The following is a 21,707-nucleotide window of genomic DNA, read 5'->3' on the forward strand; positions in this document are numbered from 1 at the left end:
AAAAGAAAAATAGGCTGCCTCGATGGGCCAAAAGGAATTTAATTTACCCCTTTGCCTATAGAAAGGGACCCAAACTAGTTTGGGTTCCTAAAACTAACCCCTAATTTCTTTTTGCAGGACCAAGTGAAGGGAAGTAGCCAAATATGGTACATGGATAGTGGCTGCTCAAAACATATGACTGGAAGCAAGAACCAGTTTCTTTCACTTAAGGACTTAAAAGGAGGTAATGTCTCCTATGGAAATGGGAAGAAAGGTGAGATTATTGAGGTTGGAAAGGTAGGTAAGACAGACTCACATTCTATTGAGAATATCTACTTGATAGATGGCATAAAATATAGCCTAATCAGTGTATCACAACTATGTGACAGAGGTAACCTTGTAGCATTTACCTCTACCAAATGCTTTGTGATTAATCTTACCACTGACAAGATTGTTTTGCAGGGAAAAAGCGTTAACAATATTTACATTGTAGATTTGTCCACTCTTTTAGAAAATGAACTCACTTGCTTGAGTGTGTTGGACAATGATCCCCTCCTGTGGCACAAAAGACTTGGTCATGCAAGTCTGGATCAACTCAACAAATTAGTCTCCAAAGACCTAGTGATAGGGTTACCTAACATCAAGTCCAAGGAAGACAAAGTTTATGAGGCTTGTGCAAGGGGAAGCAGGTAAGATCATCCTTTAAAAGCAAGAAAATGGTAAGCACAACTAGGTCAATGTAACTAGTTCATATGGATCTTTGTGGTCCAATGAAAACATTGAGCAGATGTGGTAAGAAATATGTGATGGTACTTGTTGATGATTATTCTAGGTTTACCTGGGTACTGTTTTTAACATCTAAGGATGAAGCATTTGACATGTTTACTGCCTTTGTTAGAAAAACTCAAAAACAACTAGGTAATTAACTTGCATCAATAAGGTCTGATCATGGAATTGAATTTGAAAATGCTAAGTTTGCTGAATTTTGTGATGAGCATGGTATAGATCATAATTTTTCTGCCCCTAGGACTCCTTAACAAAATGGAGTAGTTGAAAGAAAGAATATGACTCTTGAAGATATTGCTAGGACTATGTTTCTTTCTAGTAAACTGCCCATAGCTTCTGGGCAGAGGCTGTAAATACAGCATGTTACATCATTAATAGATGTATGAATAGACCTCTTGTAGAGAAGACTCTCTATGAGTTACTTAAAGGGAGAAAACCAAATATATCTCATCTTAGGGCATTTGGATGCAAGTGCTTTGTGCACAATAATGGAAAGGACTCCCTAGGTAAGTTTGATCCCAGAAGTGATGAGGGAGTATTCTTGGGATATCATTCACATAGCAAAGCTTATAAAGTGTACAATAAAAGAACTTTGTGTGTAGAAGAAAGTGTACATGTAGTTTTTGATGAAACTACCATTCTTTCTGAGAGACAGGAATATGAAGATGAAGTCATTGGGCTGGTAAAAGAATTGAGTGAAGTCTCAGCTCAAGCTGAAGTTGCACTAAAAGAAGGAACAGGTGATGGAACAGGTTCTTCTATCCAGGGCAACATGACAGGGGGAGCTGAACAAAGAGAAACTGAAACCAATCCCCTAAAGGAACATGTTCATGACCTTATTCCTCAGCAACAAAACATAGGAGAAACATCAATCAGAAATCAGTTGGTTGTGAAACCTCACAAGTATCAAAATTCTCATCCCATTGAGAACATAATTATTGATCCAACCTCTGGAGTTAAAACTAGATCACAATTAAAGAATCTATGTGCTTTTGATGCTTTCCTATCTCTTATTGAACCTAAAAATGTTGTTGAGGCTTTGCAAGATGCAGATTGGATAATTACAATGCAAGATGAACTCAATCAGTTTGAGAGAAGTCAAGTTTGGTATCTAGTTCCAAGACCCAAGGACAGATTAGAAATTGGTACTAAATGGGTCTTCAGAAACAAGCTTGATGAAGATGGAACAGTTACAAGGAATAAGGCAAGACTAGTGGTCTAAGGTTATTGCCAAGAGGAGGGTATAGATTATGATAAGACCTTTGCTCCAGTTGCAAGACTAGAGGCAATAAGACTCCTCATAGCCTTTGTAGCACACATGGAATTCACTCTTCATCGGATGGATGTCAAAAGTGTCTTCCTGAATGGCTACCTAAAAGAAGAAGTGTTTGTCAAACAACCTCTAGGGTTTGAGAGCAAGGAGTGTCCGGAACATGTGTACAAATTAGACAAGGCTCTCTATGGACTCAAGCAGGCTCCTAGAGCATGGTATGAACGAATGTCCAAATTCCTGCTTGAACATGGCTACAAAAGAGGTAAAATTGACAGTACTCTATTCTTGAGGGAAAAAGGTAAGGATCTTCTTGTGGTACAAATATATGTTGATGAAATAATTTTTGAGGTAACCACTGACAAACTAAGTAAGGATTTTGCTAAATTAATGGGGAGTGAGTTTGAAATGAGTGTGATGGGTGAGATTAACTTTTTCTTAGGTTTACAGATCAAACAAAACCCAAATAGAACCATGATCCATCAATAGAAATATGCAAAAGAGTTGATTAAAAAGTTTAAAATGGATGAATCAAAGGAAATAAATACACCCATTGCAACAACTACTAAATTAGACATAAATGAACCTGGTTCATCTATTGATCAGAAGTTGTATAGGGGTATGATTGATTCACTTTTGTATCTTACTGCTAGCATACCTCACATAGTTTTTAGTGTAGGGCTTTGTGCTCATTTTCAGGCAAATCCTAAGGAATCTCACTTGACTGCAGTCAAGATGATACTGAGATATTTGAAATGCACTACTGATCTTTTTCTTTGGTACCCTAAAGGTAGTAATTTCAATCTAGTAGGGTATACTGATGCTGAATATGCAGGTTTTCTTGTGGATAGGAAGAGCACCTCAAGTATGGCTCATTTTCTTGGTTCATGTCTTGTATCATGGGCCACTAAAAAGCAGAATTCAGTGGCCTTATCCACTGCTGAGGCTGAATATGTTGTTGCTGCCTCTTGTTATGCTCAATTGCTGTGGATCAAACAGTAGCTGATAGATTTTGGCATTGAAATTGGTTGCATTCCTATCTTCTGTGATAACACTAGTGCTATAAGTACGACAAAGAACCCTATTCGTCATAAGAGGACTAAGCACATAGATGTTAGATATCACTTTATAAGAGATAACTATGAGAAAGGATTGATTACCATAGAATTTTGTGCTACTGATAAACAAATTGTTTATATCTTTACTAAGGCACTGAGTAGAGAAAACTTTGAAAGGAACAGGTTGAAATTAGGGATGATTAAGATCACCTAATGGGACCAGCTCAGAATGCACAATGAAAAAACAATTTGGCTAGGAAATCTGAACTTGTGTAAATATCTAGATTAATTTTTACTCAACTTCATATTGTAAATAGTATACTCCTGTGACATGTGTTAATATGACTCACTCATCTCTTACAAAATTTTCTCTATTGTGGTAAATTGAGGCATGGCTAGAGAATTCTAAATGAAGAACTTGGTTCATCAGTATTGTTTCATCTGAATGCCAAGGTATGTTTTCTATACGCTACATAATTAGAAAAATAAATATTTAAATCATGAGAAGAGTCCTACAATTGTTCAACACCTTAAAAAATCATATCCGTTTGTTTTTGAACCAATTTCGTCCTCATTAGAATTCTAACCACAAAAATTGCCTAAAATCTAGGGAAGCTTAACCGTTCGTTCAACCGGTAATTTTAGGTTGATTAGACCTCTAATTGACCGCTAAAGCTACCGTTATCCATTAAATGAGTCTTTTCCTTTAAATACTCATTATTACTTCCTGCCACCCTCATAATTCAAAACCATCAAAAACTTTCTTCACTCTAAATTGCTTTCTTCTCCAAAGGTTTAACTCACCAATTCTCTCAAGAAATCAGCTATAATGACAAACCCACAAGACAACCCTGGAACTCCCCCACACCCCACTCCCTCTATTCATCTACCCCTCATCCACCTTGCATGACTCCCAAACCCAGGCTAAGAAGAGTGAAAATGCTTGCTCGCAAAACAGTGGAATTTGGTGCTCTCTCAAAGAAATTGAATGAGCAATTAAAGGCAAGTCAGGCTCAAGATTCTGATTCTGACTCTGATTCTGAGTTGTACAAATCTGTTAGTGAGGGGGAAGGACCTGGGTCTTCTGACTCTAAGAAGGCTTAAAAATCCCCTTCGAAGGTAAGTTCTTTTTTGACTGAGAATTTAGAAAATAGGTTTGTTTTGGTTGGGCCTATTAGGGATGTGGAATTACCTGAGTTAAAAGGAGTGGAGGTAAAAAGAAAATTGAAAAAGAAAAGGAGAGAGAGGGTGAATGTGGTGATGTGAGGGGAAAAGGGAAAGGAGTGGCTGATTACTTACCCACTGTTGTATTGCATGTACCTGTTATTTGTGGGGTTGCACAGGAAATTGTTGAAGAAAGTGGCAAGAAGTCAAGGGGAAGTGGTTCTGGTAAAGCTGCTGAAGGGTTAATTAATCTAAGTTCACAAGGAAATGAACCTGGTTCATCAGTTGAAGAGACCCTAGCAGACATTTTGTAAAAGGTAGGTGCAAGTTACGAACCAAAGAAAAGGATAACTCCCACACCAAAAGCCCCCAGTGCTCCTAAACTTTCCAAGAAACAAAAGGCTTCCTCCCCAACACCTACTAAAACTTCCTTGCCAAAGGGAAGAGCCACAAGAATCAGGGTGAAACAGAGTGAGAGTGATCTACAAAAGGCTTTAGCTGAAAGTAAGAAGAAAAGGATGTATAAAGGAAAAGGTAAGGTTGCAGAGTCCTCAGAAGCTGTTGATGTTGGGGAGATGGAACATGTCCATCAGGAGAAAGTTACAACAGTGAAGGTTCAGACCCCCAAGCCCAAAAAGCCCAAGTCCAAGAAGTCTTCCTTTGTGTCTGAGGCTCCTGAACCTTCATTGGCCAAGAGAACCAGGTCTACAGTAAAAAGCAAATAAGTTAGAGTTTCTGAATATGAAGAATGTAGTGGTGATGAAGAAAGTAAGTCTGATGGTGAATAAGACAAGCTGACCATGTTTGGCAAAAAAAAAAAATTCGAAGGGAAGATTGCTGTAAGATTTGGTAGAACTAGGAATGGTTCGTTTGGTTGACACACTAGCTGCTCAGGGCTGGAAGGACATGGTCCTTCAGATGGATGGGAGATTGGCCAGAAATAAAATCATTGAATTCATGGCAAATGCTGAAGTCAAAGATAGCAGAGTTACAAGCAAAGTCAAAGGAGTTCAAGTGACATTTGATGTAGAGAAGCTGGGAGAGATTCTAGACATCCCTGCTGAGGGATATAATGATTACACCAGATAGAGATGGCCAAGTCTGGATTCCCTTCCATCTAACCTTACAATCACTAGGAGATTTTATGATGTTGCAGAAGTGAATGAGGCCAAGTTTGTGCACAAGAGTGAAATGAAGCCACAACACAAAGTCATTTTTTAGTTTGTCAACAAGTGCCTACTGCCCAGACAGGAGAGAAGACATATTGCAAATTATATGGATTTAGTTCTGATGGAGTGCCTTGAAAGTGGAAGGAAAATTAATTGGCCTGCATTCATCATCAAGCTACTGGACAGGGTTGTCAATGGCTCCAAGGCTCATGCTACCCCCTATGGCTTTATTCTGACTACAGTTCTTGATAGGTGCAATGTGTTGCTGAAGAAATGGGAAATGGCTACAAGCAAGGATTACTTTTGTATTAATACTTTGCTTGCTTGTGATTACTTAGTCAATGTCATCTCAAATGACCTGGTTCATCCAAGAAGACTCCTATCAACAGTAAAGGCAGGGCTCTTGTTCAGGAAAGTGAGGCCAAGGATGCTGAGATAGCTAGGCTAAAGGCTCGTGTGGCAGAGGTGGAATCTAAGAGGGATGCTCTTAGAACTGAGCTCACTAAGGAAAAGGAGAAAAATGATGGAATTCTTCACAATATGATGAATCTTGTCCAAGCCCAAAACCAACCCTCTAGCTCTCCCAAGCCTTAGAAATTCTAGCTTTTCTCTCCTAAACCTGTCTAGTACCTTCAGTGACCTGGATTAGGAATTTTTCTTTCTTTTTGCTCATGTTTTGAATATTTTTGCTTTCTGGTTATGGATTGTGGTAGCAACATATCTTCTATCAACGATATCTACTGTTTTTGCTCTTGTTAAATGTTAATATTTCCTTGATAGTTTAAATATGTTTGTTTTATTACTGATGATTAATCCATGATTGCACTTGCAGTTGCCCCAGTGGCCATGAGTACTTATTAAAATCTGGGACTCACACTTTGTATGCAACTTTTCAATGATGCCAAAAGGGGGAAGAAATATTGTGCTTTACATATTCTGAATACGTGATATTTGTAACCTAATTAACCTGGTCCTTGATGATAAGTGAATTTTCTAAACTTTGTTTTGATGGTTAAGCTGAGTTCTTACAGGATCCAAGTAAGTAAAAAGCACAGAGTTTGTCATCATCAAAAAGGGGGAATTTGTTGGTCCAAGTAAAGGTGAAGTTTTGAAGACTGACAAAAGAACTCAGACATGGGCCAGGTCCATCTTGTGAAGCACAGTCATGATCAACCTAAACATGTGAGATGCACTTGAAGGAGATAAATCTAACTTATCAGAAATAATATCTCCTGATATGATCGAAAAGGTTGCATATTGGATAAGGAGAGAAAGATTCCGTATACGAAGAAAACACAGTTTAGGAAGATGATAGTGTTAGAGTATGAGATCAACTAGAACTCTTCTACCATAGAAGAGTAGCGTCTATATCCCAGTCAATCTCTAATTATTAACCCATTAAATATCAGTGTTGTTCTCTTTTACAGGTAATGCACATAATCAAAAGTTAAATGTAAATTGAGAGCAAAAGAGCAAGGCAATTTTGCAAGCAATTTATGTGTGATTCAAGCGTGCAATCCTGAATCTACTTGAACAAGATAGATGAATCAGTTCCAAGTGTCTATCTTTTATTCTAGTTCAATTCTAGTAGATGATTTCACATTGTACCTTTCAGCTTTTATAGAAGCAAGTGTATTAGGTACCTAGAGTATTCAAGTTAGAGTTAACTTGAAGTTGTCGCAGCAGTTGAGGCTGTGTGTCACAACGGGATAGAGTTAATCCAAGATTTACAAAAGAGTTTTTGTAAATACAGTTTTTGGCTTAGTGATTTTAGTGGAAGTTTTGGAAAATCCTACTGGGTAGTAGGTCGTGGTTTTTTCACTTTTTGAGCCAGGTGTTTTCCACGTAAAAATCTCTGTGTTCTTTATTTTCTTTACTTATTATTACGCAAACAGTAGTAGTTGGAACACATAAAAGAATCAGGTCCTTCTATAATCTAGTTAAGAGAAAATTGTGTGCCACACAAATCACTCCCCCCTCCCTCTTGTGTAGTATTATAGTATAAAACATCAAGAACATAATTCAATAGCTAATCTTAAAGTCTTAATGAACTTATTCTATTTCTTCTTTTAATTTTTATTTTTTTTGCCGACCTGTCAATAGTGTAGCATATTTCAGGACCGGTAGATACTAAAGGCCGACTTCCTTTTTAACGATCACTCAACGATGTGGCAAATACTCTTTTTTGAAGTCTATGAATTAGAAGCAAGAATTATTTTTCTTGAAAGCGAGTTGAGTGGCTCTTTGATGAGTTGCACGAACGGTATAACAACAAAAAAATGCCATTTTCTGCTACTATTTCTACAGTGGCGAAGTTAGAAATTTTATTATCGGTGTTCAAAATTTAATACATGTATATAAAGAGTAATTTTTGATTTATATATATAGTATAATTTTTTTATATACATAATATAATTTTTAAATGAAAGGTATTCAACTGACCACCCTTCATTGTATGTGGCTATTCCACTGTGTTTCTGAGGCGTTAACATCAGGGGTAGTTTCATAGGAACCTCAACAATAAATATCCAGCTACAAAAATTTGAAGAGAAAAGATATAGCCCACATTATAATTATTCAACAGGATGAGTCAATACGTTGGCTTTAGAAGTAGGCTTTAAACTAAGGGTGTTAAACGGGTGGGTCGGGTCGGGTTGCTATTTTTTGGACCCGTACGGGTTACGGTCCGGGCCGGTTACGGGTTGGGGATTAACGGGCTCAGGTTCATCCGGGTAAAAATTGAACCGTACGGGTTACGGGTTGAGGGGGTCGGGTCGGGCCGGGTTTAGTGTATTTTTTATTTATTTTTTTGTATTTTGTATAACTATTGTAAGTTATATTAATACTTTGTATTAATTTAAAGATTACAAGTTATATTAATACAAAAGTATTAATATAAATTGCAAGTGCTACATTTATTTCAAAATTCAAAATTAAAGTTTGCATTTAAAAAGTAAATTAACAAAAAATAGTAAAACTAAATTTTCATGCATAATAAATTAACAATACTTCAAATTAATCTAACAAACTAAAACATTAAGCATAAATACGTCTAATAATTTTAAAATAACACAAATTGTCTTAAAATCTTAAATACGAATTTCCGGAGGACGCTCAAGACAATACTTGATATGCCTCCTTAAACTGCCTGTGCCAGACTCTGAACGAAAATTTAAGACTTGACCACAGTTCTTGCACTTTACTTTCTGACCTTCTTCATTTTCTTCTACCACCTCAAAGTGTTGTCAAACATATGAGCGCACTCTAGAAGTACGAGGCATGATTTAAATTGAATTGAGATTTGAGAATTGAGAATTTGAGATTGAGACTTGAAATCTTGAAAATTGGAGAATGAGAGAATGAGAGAAATTGAGATTGAGAAATGAGAGTTGAGTGAAGAAATGAAGAAAAGGGGGTGTATTTATAGTTTTAGAGAAGGTTAATTTTGTAAATTGAAAAAAGGTTAAATATTAAAGAAAAAAGAGGCTATTAATGCAATTAACCCGTTGGGCAACGGATCCCTTCCAGGTCTGACCGTTTCCAACGGTTAGTGGGCCCCACTTAATTAAAAAAATTAAAAAAAAAACAAAAAAAAAAGTTGTACCGGGCCGGTTTAATCGGTACACGGTACTGTTCACGTGGACTGGGTTTGACCAGTCCGGTTAACCGTTACCAAAATTTAAACGGACCAACCCCTTCTACCCCTCCTACCCAGCCCCACTCGGCCCCTATATACCGGGCCGGCCCGGTTCCGATTTTAATCGGTCTGGGACGGACCGATTACGGGTCAACCCGGCCCGTTAAACACCTTTACTTTAAACCTTTACTGGCTGGCTTATTAATTCTTGAAATTTTTTAATCATGTTTGGTTGATCATTCCTACTTCCTAACAAAATTAAATTATTAATCTCGAATAATGATCTTTCCTTTCTCTTTACTTTATTCACTTGCAACTTCCGTGTGAAAAAAATATATATTAACCAACTAAGAAAGAACATAGATAAATAAAACAAAAATATATAGTTCGGGACTAGTGTTGCATTATAACTTCATCATACATTAGTTAAAGTGTAATCACTGTCACACTTCCTTTTTACCTACACCCGAAAGGGCGTAAGGGAGTTTTTCCAATTAAAGGACAATCGAAACGGGATTTTACTTAAAGATTCAGAGTCGCCACTTGGGAGATTTATGGTGTCCCAAGTTACCGGTTGAATCCCGAATCGAGGAAAAGATTGACTCTGTATTACAGTCCGCGAACCAGAAATCCGAGTAAGGAATTCTGTTAACCCGGGAGAAGGTGTTAGGCATTCTCGAGTTCCGTGATTCTAGCATGGTCGCTCAACTATTATATTCGGCTTATTTGTCTAATTTTAATACATGTTGAACCTATGTGCAAATTCTAACTTTTTACCGCTTTATTATTATTATTTTAAAAGAGAATTGCAACGTCGTAAAAAACGCGTCTCGAACCACGTCACATCAATGTACCCGTGGTTGTTGACACATCTCGACTCTGTTGAGGTTTGGATTTGGGTCACATAAATGCGCACCCGAGTTTAAGGAGGCAATGTTATTAAAATACGCGCCTAAAGAGACTAGCGCATTATTATTTTGGGGAAAGCCGTGAAATTCGCTAAACAACCCGTTCCCGAAATCTAAGGATTTGAATATATACATCTCATGAGGGCCCCGCAATTTATGCATTTTTATTAGGCAAAGCTCGCCTTATTTTTATTATTTTTAAAGGTCCATCCTAAAACAATCTATAATTTTCTATTTAATTCGTCTCTAAAATGAAAGCAGTCCTAGTTAATTAATGTGCGTGAAAGATCCGAAATTACATAGCTCGATTTCAAACTGTTAAGCCCCAGAGTTGAACAAAGAGAGCGGGACATTTCCAGTACACGACCAAAGTTTCATTTCACAGAAAATGGGCCGCCTGATCCCGCAATGATTCATATACCTAGTATCCTATCAATTGAACTTCCATAGCCAGGGCAGGAATTATTTAGGCCTCAAGGATCATGACAGTCCAACTGGATCAATGGGTGTAGGGGGAGCTAATTTACAGAATTAATCATACTTGCATCAAACGCATAATTTCTAATTTTTGCACTCGAGATTGACATCATTTTTAAGCTATTGTAGTGCTGATTTTAACACATAGCTCAATTCTCATTTGGTTTAGCACATAACTCACAATTGTTTGCTCATCCCTATTAGAGTAGGAATGGTCTTACCTATAACTCACTCTAACGAATCACTTATCCAATAATGATTTAAATCACACATGGAGTCATGGATAATTTCCAATTCGAAACTAAACATACGTGACCTGGACTAACGTGAATATGCACCTATGTGCTGTGATTTGCCTTTGATTTTTGGTATGGCAAGCAATTAACCCGAACAGTGAAACTATTTGACACTATGGACTTGATTTCAACATAAATGAGTTACATATTAGAGTTAACAGTCCATCATAATTCAAAACAACTCAAATCGGTTAAACAACAATCCCAATTATACAGGTACCTATTGTCCACAAGTTACAAAACAGTACATAGCATGTTAATAATCCAACTAGTCCGTTACAGGCGCATTAATGCACAAATTTATCATGCAAATCTTAAAGCTAACTGTATCATAATAAACTAAAAAAAACAGTAAAGCTTTAATGAATGTCAAACAACAATTGTCTTTCCATTCCACTGGAGAAATTACACCAAAATAGGTTCAAATGTGTACCTGATTACAGCAATCAAAATAAGGACAAGTGAGCTTGCAGTTTAAGAAGAAAATAACAGGAGCAAGACAGTAGCAAGCGCAGTGATCAGCAGCAGTTTTCAATCAATTTCCAACCCAGAAAAGTGAAATACCAGCCCAGGAAAACACTTTCAATTCAAACAAATGAACAAAAAAAAGACCTTAACCTGTCTTGACTTCAACTTATTTCAACTATCAGATAACCATAACTTGTTTCAGCCTTAAGGAAACTTTAGAAATCACCAATCACTCAATGGAACAGTGTTACTCCTTAGAGTTCTCAGAATGTTCTCCTTTCATTCTCCTAAGCTCTCCAACTCTCCTCTTTTTCTTCTTTTATTTTCCAGCCCCCTACTCTGTCTCTCTTTTTTAGCCCTCTTCAGGTCTACCTAACTCTGTCTTAAGTCCCTCCATTTATACCCAAACACTAACCCTGCCAGCTCGTAAGAACACTCAGGCAGAATTAAGAAACTAATTCTGCCCATGATATTCTTTAGAGCTCCACTAGAGTATGTTTTGTTCCCCATTAACCCTTGTCTTTCCTTTATTTAAAGTTCAAGCAGGTATGGGCAACATATTTTAATCAATTCCTTTTAAGCCTCCCTATACCATTATGTTTTGTTCCCCACTAATTATTAAAAAAATGCATTATGTTAATGGTACACTAGTGCTTAGTGGACAGAACACTCAGACTACCCATTTCTTCAAGTTTTCAATTCCCAAATTACCCCTGAAACCCCTGTGATTACTACCCATCATCTATAACTAATACATCTAACAATTAACTAATTAACCACATGAAACAAACTCATAATCAATGCTATCACACCAGAACTGAATTTAAATCAATGATAGATTCATATCAGACCTTGAACATGACAACCTTAGGATTCAATTCATCAAACTCAGACCACAGTTTAAGCTTGAAACTCAAATTAAATGAATAGCATTAGAACAAAGATGTAGGAACAGAAAGCATACTGATGATGAGCCCTGAAGCTAGGAATCTAAGGATCACAAAATGAGCCAATCGACATCAAATAACTTGACGAGGACTACTAAACTACAAAGATGAACGGACTAAGCGGCGAAACTATTTAATCGACTCAACAATTTATAGCATATGCTAATCAACAGAAGAAAACTGGACCAAGAAAAAGGTCCGAAAGAGGGGGAAGAACTACTTGACAAAATGATGAATTACAACGAAACCTAATTAGGCAAACAATAACAACAATAAAAAATAAAAATAAAAAAAGAAAAGAGAAGAAATACCTCAGAATCTTAGACCAAACGAATTCGTCGTACTCGAAGCTTTAACTTGATTCTGAAACCGAAATAGACCTTAATCGAGTGTTCTCGACTGAGAACACACGACTAAGGTCGATTAAGACCTCCATTTTCTACTGTGTATCGATCCCCTAGCTTGGTTCTTTTAGGGTTCGTCGAGTTGACTTCAAACTCAAAAGCCTCCAGCTTGATTCGAATGATGGTGGTGCTAGATTAGGGACGAGGGAAGTTAGGTGGTGGTATGGTATTAATTTGGGACTGATTGGGTAGGTTTGAGGTTTGAGGTCTTGCCTTCGATCTAAGATTTGAAGCAGTCGGCCATGATTCGAGGGTGATGGTTATAGGGGTTAGGTTGGGGAGGTCGAGGGGAAGCTGGGGTGTGAACTTGGTGGTCATTGGACGGATTAGGGTTTGGTTCGATTCTTTGATCTAAGATTCAAAGTGACTGGTACTGATTCGAGGAAAACTGATTCGGGATTTGGAAAGAGGACGTCGTGGGGAGGCTGTGGTGTAATTTTGGGGTTGTTTGGACCACCGGAACCGCCGTGAGGCGATTTCCGGTGGGCGGAGCATTGTGGTAAGGGGTGGAGGGTTCGTTTGGTCTCTAAGGCTTAGAGACGAAGAGGTGAGGGGGGTTTGGCTTGGGGGCGGGGTATGGTTTGGGCTTATATATGTGGGGAAGTGATTTGATCCTAGCCGTTAGATCAATTGAGATCGACGGCTTGGATCAACTCACTTAAAGAGACGGTGTCATTTCGTTTACCTCGAGACCAGATCGATCTTTGGATGGGAATGGGTCGGGGCATGGGGGCGATTTGCGGCTGTTGGATTAAATGAAACGAATGGCCTGGATCGAAAGGCTTGAAATGGCGTTGTTTCTTCGATGCTGGGGGTGGACTGGATTGGGGCGGGTATTGGGCTGATTTTTGGGTAAGAATTGGGCTGTGGCCAATTTGGCCCAGTCCGGTTTCCATTTTGTTCCTTTTCCTTTTCTTTTATTTCCTAATTAATAAAACTAAAATTCTAAATTAAATTATAAACCAAATTAAAATACTAATTAATTTCTAATAACAATTATCACACACAATTAAATACCAACTAAAATAAAATCACACAATTGGAGATTAAATGCTAAAAAATGCCAAGTACATATTTTTGTGATTTTCATTCTCGCAAATCCAAATATTATTTAATTAATTCCTAATTGTAAAATTAAATCCTAAATGCACATGCAACACATATTTTGTATTTTTTCTTAGTTAAAGTCAAAATAAATATGCACAGACAAATACAAATAAATCACCAGCAACACAAAACTATTTTATTTTGAATGTTTGGGAGTATTTCTTGTAGGGAAAAAATCATGTGCTCACAGTTGCCCCTCTTTGTCCGGAAACATGAAGAGTTTTCGTGCAAAGATAAAGTGAGCGGATACGAGCGATTTTTGCCCGTTCGGCTACTCCGTGTGAAGCATTTTTGAAAGATTTGACTGAACCTCTGCTTCAAAGGTTTCCTACATATCCCTGGCTAAAAGGGAATCAGGTCAATGTAGTTCGGGAAGTTTTGGTAGCTGGGACTACCATGAAGCTGTGGTTTTGTTGTTACTGCTATTGTTGTTGTTGCTACCTGCTTACTGACCTCCTTATTACACCATGTTAAAAGAAAACAAGAAGCTAGACTAAACTAGGAATTACAAAATCTTATCTAGATCTTCAAACTTGCTCTTGTTGCCTTGCTTTCTTGTTGGCTTGTGTTTCCTCTGATGTTTCTTTCTTTCTTGTGAAATTCGAATTGTTTCTCCTTCGACACGCGAATTATCTTCCTTTAGCCATTGTTGCCTCTCTTTTGACTTCTGCACTTGAGTTTATGCTGGGGATTTTTGTTGTAACCCTCTGCTCTTCGGACGGGCTCCTGACTTCTACTACGACTTAAAAAGATAATACCTCCATTCTCCAGGCGGGCTCCTGAATTCGACTACAACTTGAAAATATAACAACCTCCATTCTCCATGCGGGCTCCTGACTTCAACAACTTCTTAAAAATATAACACCTCCATTATCCAGGCGGGCTCCTGACTTCGACTACAACTTGAACGTATAACAACCTCCATTCTCCAGGCGGGCTCCTGACTTCAACAACTTTTTAAAAATATAACACCTCCATTCTCCAGGTGGGCTCTTGACTTCTATTATGAAAAGATAATGCCTCCATTATCCAGGTGGGCTCCTGACTTCGACTAAAACTTGAAAATATAACAACCTCCATTCTCCAGGCGGGCTCCTGACTTCCACAACTTCTTAAAAATATAACAACCTCCATTCTCCAGGCGGGCTCCTGACTTCAACAACTTCTTAAAAATACAACACCTCTATTCTCCAGGCGGGCTCCTGACTTCAACAACTTCTTAAAAATATAACACCTCCATTCTCCAGGCGGGCTCCTGACTTCAACAACTTCTTAAAAATACAACACCTCCATTCTCCAGGCGGGCACCTGACTTCAACAACTTCTTAAAAATATAACACCTCCATTCTCCAGGCGGGCTCCTGACTTCTATTATGACTTAAAAAGATAATGCCTCCATTATCCAGGCGGGCTCCTGACTTCGACTACAACTTGAAAATATAACAACCTTCATTCTCCAGGCGGGCTCCTGACTTCAACAACTTCTTAAAAAATATAACACCTCCATTCTCCAAGCGAGCTCCTGACTTCAACAACTTCTAATTTAAATTATCTTCTTTCAGAACTGCTTCCCTCAAAACCAGTGTTTCATTCCTCTGAAAACTACTGGGGATAACACCGGTATTTCATTCGAAAATATGTTATTTTCCTCCTTCAAAGACTACTTCCCTTAAGACTTGTGTTATCTTCCTCCCGAAATTGCTTTCTTTAAAACTTGTTTTGCCTTCTTCCGAAAACTGCTGGGGATACCACTTTTCTCCAAACTTGTGTTATCTTCCTTTTTCCCCAAGTGGGTACCTGCCTTCCAGAAAATTATCAAAATGAAAGAAAATTTTCTACCCCAGTTTGACAATCGTTCTTGTGGCATGTCTTTCTGTCATCAATAACATTTCCTGTCCCTGCTTAAAATCAAAGAGAATTTGTTAGTTTAAAACGTGGGGATGTTCCTGCTGGGGACGGTTTTCCCTTTCGCTCTTTTCCATGCTCTGCGCTTTTCGACCATCTTGAAACTTGGTTGATAACTTCCGACCTTCTTGATGATTTTGTATTCACCAACCTCTCAACCGTTGTTTTCCACCTTTGCTCCGTACTGTCCCGAAAACTTAGACCAATCTATCATTTGGTCTTACAACGACGTCTTTATCGTCTCATCACATTATCCTTGCTTGTCTTATTCCCATTTACCTTGCACCATATTGGCAACTGGTAGTTAGCCCTGAAAATCCTTCTTAAAAACAAACTACTATTAACTAAAAAGAAATGGAAAATGATGACTTCAAAAGATAGGACAAGAAAAAATCTTTCTGAACAATTGTTTGAAGAGAAAATAATTTATCTGAATGGTATAACCGATCCCAATGGTCATGTCGTGCATTTTTGGATTAATCAACCCAGTCTATTTACATCAATCAATCTTTCTGATGTCCCTACTTTGCATTTCAAAGGTCCCACAACCCATCTTCTTTTGCCGAAACAACATCTTTATTCTGCTTGATGTCTCGACGGATCCTTTCCATCAAGCTTATCTCGTTTGCCCCTTTTAATTACTTGTCGCCTTATAGTGCCCTTCGAGGGGTTTTCACTAATAACACTCTCTCGTTTCTCTCAACTCCCGTCGCCTTATGGTGCCTGCGAAGGTTTTCACCGATAAGACTCTCTCATTTTATTTCTCTCAACTTCCGTTGCCTTATGGTGCCTGTGAAGGTTTTCACCAATAAGACTCTCTCATTTTATCTCTCTTAATTTTCGTTGCCTTATGGTGTCTGTGAAGGTTTTCACCAATAAGACTCTCTCATTTTCATTAATTTCTCTGCTTGGACTGGAGTATTACCCTGATATGAATCACTCTATTTGCTCGACTTGTTATCTCTCAAAAACTGATCAGAAGGTCTTTCTTTGGACCGTAATGTGGGCTTTTGGATGGGATTAGAAGGAAAGGGTATCAAAGGCTCAAAATAATTTTGACATGGGTTTAAAATTACAACTTTTGGAATCACATTTCTTATTACAAATACAACCTCTGCCCCAGTTTCTTGCTTGGGGATCTTTTGACTTTTATTTTACTATGACCGAGCCGTAAAGCTGCCTACGTACCCTTAACAGGGATCAGGTCAAACGTAGTTAACACCTGACTTTCCTTGTTGTTATATTTTTCACTTCTTTTCTTTTCTCTTTTCTTTTCTTTCTTTTTCTCTCTTTTCCGTTATTGATTCCAAAAGAGGGGTATGAAAGAAATAAATAAGTCTCAAAAGGGGGGACAAAGGGTAAAGTGCTTAGATAGTAGAACAAATTGCCTTCGTCATTTCAATCTTCGAAATAATGCCAAATACAAACAATCAACGATTATACTAAAGAAATCATACATAATATCTTTTTACTGCATCAGAATTGATGGTCATGTCTATGCATTTTCCTTCGATATCTGTTAAACATAAAGCACCATTGGACAATACTCTGGTTACAATGAATGGCCCTTGCCAATTCGGGGCGAACTTGCCTTTTGCTTCAGCCTGATGTGGAAGGATGCGTTTCAGCACTTGCTGGCCCACCTCAAACTTCCGGGGACGCACCTTTTTGTTGTATGCTCTTGCCATTCTCTTTTGATATAACTGGCCATGACACACAGCTGCCAATATTTTTTCATCAATCAAGTTCAACTACTCCAGACGGGTTTTGACCCACTCATCATCATCAATCCCAGCCTCAGCGACAATCCGAAGGGACGGGATTTCAACTTCTGCAGGTATTACGGCTTAAGTTCCATATACCAACAAATAAGGAGTTGCCCCTACTAAAGTACGGACAGTAGTGCGATAACCCAGCAACGCAAATGGTAATTTTTCATGCCACTGCCTAGAACCTTCTACCATTTTCCGAAGTATCTTCTTTATATTTTTGTTGGCTTCCTCAACTGCTCCATTCGCCTTGGGACGATATAGGGTAGAATTGCGGTGTGTAATCTTAAACTGTTGACATACCTCTTTCATCAAATTGTTGTTAAGATTAGCACCGTTATCTGTGATGATCACTTTCGGGATTCCAAATCGATAGATGATATTTGAGTGAACAAAATCGACCACTGCTTTCTTGGTCACTGACTTGAAAGTTTTGGCCTCAACCCATTTGGTGAAATAATCAATGGCTACTAGAATGAACTTATGCCCGTTGGATGCTGCTGGCTCAATTGGTCCAATGATATCCATGCCCCAAGCGACGAAGGGCCATGGCGCTGACATTGTGTGCAATTCCGATGGTGGAGAATGAATCAAATCTCCGTGTATCTGGCACTAATGACATTTGCGCACAAAACTAATACAATCTCGCTCCATGGTGAGCCAATAATAACCTGCTCGGAGAATTTTCTTTGCCAATACATATCCGCTCATATGTGGCCCGCAGACTCCTGAATGTACTTCAGACATGACAGATGTAGCTTGTCTAGCATCTATGCATCTTAACAATCCCAGTTTTGGTGTTCTTTTGTACAAAACTCCTCCAATCAAGAAAAATCCGCTTGCCAACCGTCGAATTGTTCTCTTTTGATCCCCCGTGGCTTGCACTGGGTATATTCTCGTTCTGATGTATTCCTCGATATCATGGAACCACGGCTCGCCATCCAATTCTTCTTCAATCATGTTGCAGTAAGCATGTTGATCTCGTACTTGAATGTGCAAAGGATCGACATAGGCTTTGTCCGGATGGTGCAGCATTGACGCTAGGGTAGCCAAAGCATCGGCGACCTCATTATGGACCCTTGGAATATGTCTGAACTCCACTGATCTAAACCGTTGACAAAGATCATGCAAGCATTGTCGGTATGGTATGAGCTTCAGATCTCGCGTCTCCCATTCTCCTTGAATTTGGTGCACCAGAAGATCCGAGTCTCCCAAGACCAGAACTTCCCGAACATTCATGTCTGCAGCTAGCCTCAAACCCAAAATGCATGCCTCGTATTCAGCCATATTGTTGGTGCAATAAAACCGCAGCTGAGCCATAATAGGATAGTGATGCCCTGTTTCAGAAATAAGCACAGCTCCTATTCCGACTCCTTTCATGTTAGCAGCCCTATCAAAGAAAAGTTTCCAGCCTGGTTTTTCGACATGTTCTGGTTCATCAATATGCATCACCTCTTCATCAGGAAAATAAGTCCTCAGTGGCTCATACTCTTCATCGACCGGGTTCTCGGCCAAATGATCAGCCAATGCTTGGGCTTTCATCGCAGTCCGAGTCACAAAGATTATGTCAAACTCTGTGAGCAAAATCTGCCATTTTGCAAGTCTTCCTGTCGGCATAGGCTTTTGAAAAATATACTTCAACGGATCCAAACGCGAAATGAGGTAGGTAGTGTAGGATGACAAGTAATGTTTCAATTTTTGTGTCACCCAAGTTAGGGCGCAACATGTCCTTTCCAGGTGAGTGTACTTAACCTCATAAGCTGTGAACTTCTTGCTAAGATAATAGATGGCTTGTTCTTTCCGGTCGGTGACGTCATGCTGGCCCAGTACACAACCAAATGAATTTTCCAAGACTGTCAAGTAAAGAATCAAATGTCTCACTAGTTCTGGCGGAACCAACATAGGTGGGTTTGTCAAGTAACCTTTTATCTTATCAAATGCTTCTTGACTCTCATCAGTCCACTTGATCGCCGTGTCCTTCTTCAACAACTTAAAAATAGGCTCACAAGTTGTCGTGAGCTGAGCAATAAACCTGCTGATGTAGTTCAGCCTTCCTAACAGACTCATCACTTCAGTCTTGTTCCTCGGAGGGGGCAATTCTTGTATGTCTTTGATCTTTGATGGGTCCAACTCGATGCCTCGCCGACCGACTATGAATCCTAACAGTTTTCCGGATGGAACACCAAATGCACACTTGGTGGGGTTAAGCTTGAGGTTGTACCTGCGAAGCCTCTGGAAGAATTTTCTCAGATCCTTGACGTGGTCGGCCTGATATTTTGATTTTATGATCACATCATCTACATATACCTCAATCTCCTTGTGTATCATATCATGAAACACAATAGTCATTGCTCTCATATAAGTTGCCCCAGCATTCTTCAACCCAAATGGCATTACTCGGTAGCAATAAGTTCCTCATGGCGTGATGAAGGCTGTCTTTTCCGTATCTTCTTCGTCCATTAAAATCTGATGATACCCGGCATAGCAATCCACAAAAGATCCAATCTCGCACTTGGCACAATTGTCAATCAGAATGTGGATATTGGGTAGTGGGAAGTTATTCTTCGGACTTGCTTTATTGAGATTGCGGTAATCGACGCATACTCTGATCTTGCCATCCTTCTTCGGCACAGGCACGACGTTAGCCAACCAAACAGGTTATCGGGTGACCCGGATAACCTTTGCATCCAACTGTTTGGTAATTTCTTATTTAATCTTCACGCTCATATCAGTTTTAAACTTCCTCAACTTTTGCTTGACGGGAGGAAATGCTGGATCAGTGGGCAATCTGTGGACCACTAAATCAGTGCTTAAACCTGGCATATCGTCATATGACCATGCAAAAACATCTTTGTACTCGATGAGTGTTTTGATTAACTCATCCCGAATTTTTGGCTCGAAGTGGACACTTATTTTAGTCTCTCGGATATTGTCTGTATCCCCCAAATTGATGGCTTCTGTGTTATTCAGGTTGAGTTTGGATTTTTCTTCGAAGTGAATTAACTCCTTACTAATCTCTTCGAAGGCTTCATCCTCATCATCGTATTCTGATTCGTAATCACAATCTATTTCTTGAACTAATATTTCGGAGTCAGATTGATTTTTAAGACTGGGCTGAGGATTCCTTATGCATGCCATGTCATTAGAACCAGCGTAAAAAGAACTGTATAAAAAGGAAAACAAAATCAAAAAGAAAAACCATCAGGAATGATGAAGAAAGGGAAATTGTATTTTATTGAACGATAAAAGATAACAAGGTTTGCACACTCAAATAGCCTGGAAAAAAAATGAAATCTGGATTACAACCCTGGAATAATCCGTACAAACTTAAAGGAAAATCAAAGCGAACTACCAAGACTCCTTCCGAGTAGGGAGAGGAGTAGCCTTCCAATTATTAAGCTTTGTTTTTGGCCCGACAAATTGCACTTTCGCGTTGCTAGAACCCTCTCCAATTTCCACCATGTTCACACTATCGAACAACTTCTCAAATCTTTCAATCAACTCCTTGTCAGGATTAATCACAGAACTGGGAATTGCTGTCACCGGGCGACTCCTTGTACCAGACTTGACAAATGATCTGGAAAGACGTGGGACCGGCTTTGGAAGGACTCATGTCCTCTATTTCAATTTCTTGGCTCTTTTTATATCTGCGGCTGTGGGCTTGAATCCCAGACCAAATGTTCCCAAGTTTTCAGGAAGAGACACGGGTTGTATGATGCCTTGCAATGCTGATCCCAAACCCTTTCCTGGTACAAAACCATTCTTCAACATTTCACATGCTACCATGACTGATGCGGCATTTATCTTCGGATTCGAGATACATTTCCCCTCTGGAACTTTCTCGACTAACATTGCATCAGAAACTTGGTAGACCCATGGTCCCTTGTCATCTTCCACTTCAATGAATGGCACAATGGTGTTGTTGTGAGCGCACAAATTATCTTCGCCGTGCACCACTATTTCCTGTCTGTCCCATTCAAACTTGACCATCTGATGGAGTGTTAATGGCACTGCTTTAATGCCATGAATCCACGGTCGCCCTAATAGCAAATTGTAGGAAACAGCTATATCCAGCACTTGGAATTCCATTATGAATTCTACTAGACCTATGGTCAACTCCAACATTATGTCCCCGACTGAGTCTTTGCCTCCGCCGTCAAATCCCCGCACACAGATACTGTTCTTATGGATCCTCTCCTCTTTTACTTTCAGCTTGCTTAGAGTGGAGAGAGGACAGATGTTCGCACTTGAACCATTGTCAACCAATACCCGGGTAACCACGGCGTCCTCGCATTTCACTGTCAGGTAAAGGGCTTTGTTATGCTCAGTACCCTGTACCGGCAATTCGTTATCGGAAAAAGTG

General features: G+C 39.0%; 1 protein-coding gene across 1 annotated transcript; it reads left to right on the forward strand.

The window, feature by feature from the left end:
- The first annotated feature begins 2,557 nt into the window (after positions 1–2,557).
- LOC138891147 (secreted RxLR effector protein 161-like) lies at positions 2,558–3,037 on the forward strand. Its single transcript, XM_070174131.1, has one exon. It carries the CDS (start codon positions 2,558–2,560, stop codon positions 3,035–3,037), a length of 480 nt encoding a protein of 159 aa, XP_070030232.1.
- Positions 3,038–21,707: the final 18,670 nt, after the last annotated feature.

Source organism: Nicotiana sylvestris, chromosome 1 (assembly GCF_000393655.2).
Source record: "Nicotiana sylvestris chromosome 1, ASM39365v2, whole genome shotgun sequence".
In the NCBI taxonomy this organism is placed as follows: Eukaryota; Viridiplantae; Streptophyta; class Magnoliopsida; order Solanales; family Solanaceae; genus Nicotiana; species Nicotiana sylvestris.

Excerpts from the sequence above, each read along its gene's own strand:
- LOC138891147 (XM_070174131.1), top strand. The coding sequence starts at position 2,558 with ATGGATGAATCAAAGGAAATAAATACACCCATTGCAACAACTACTAAA.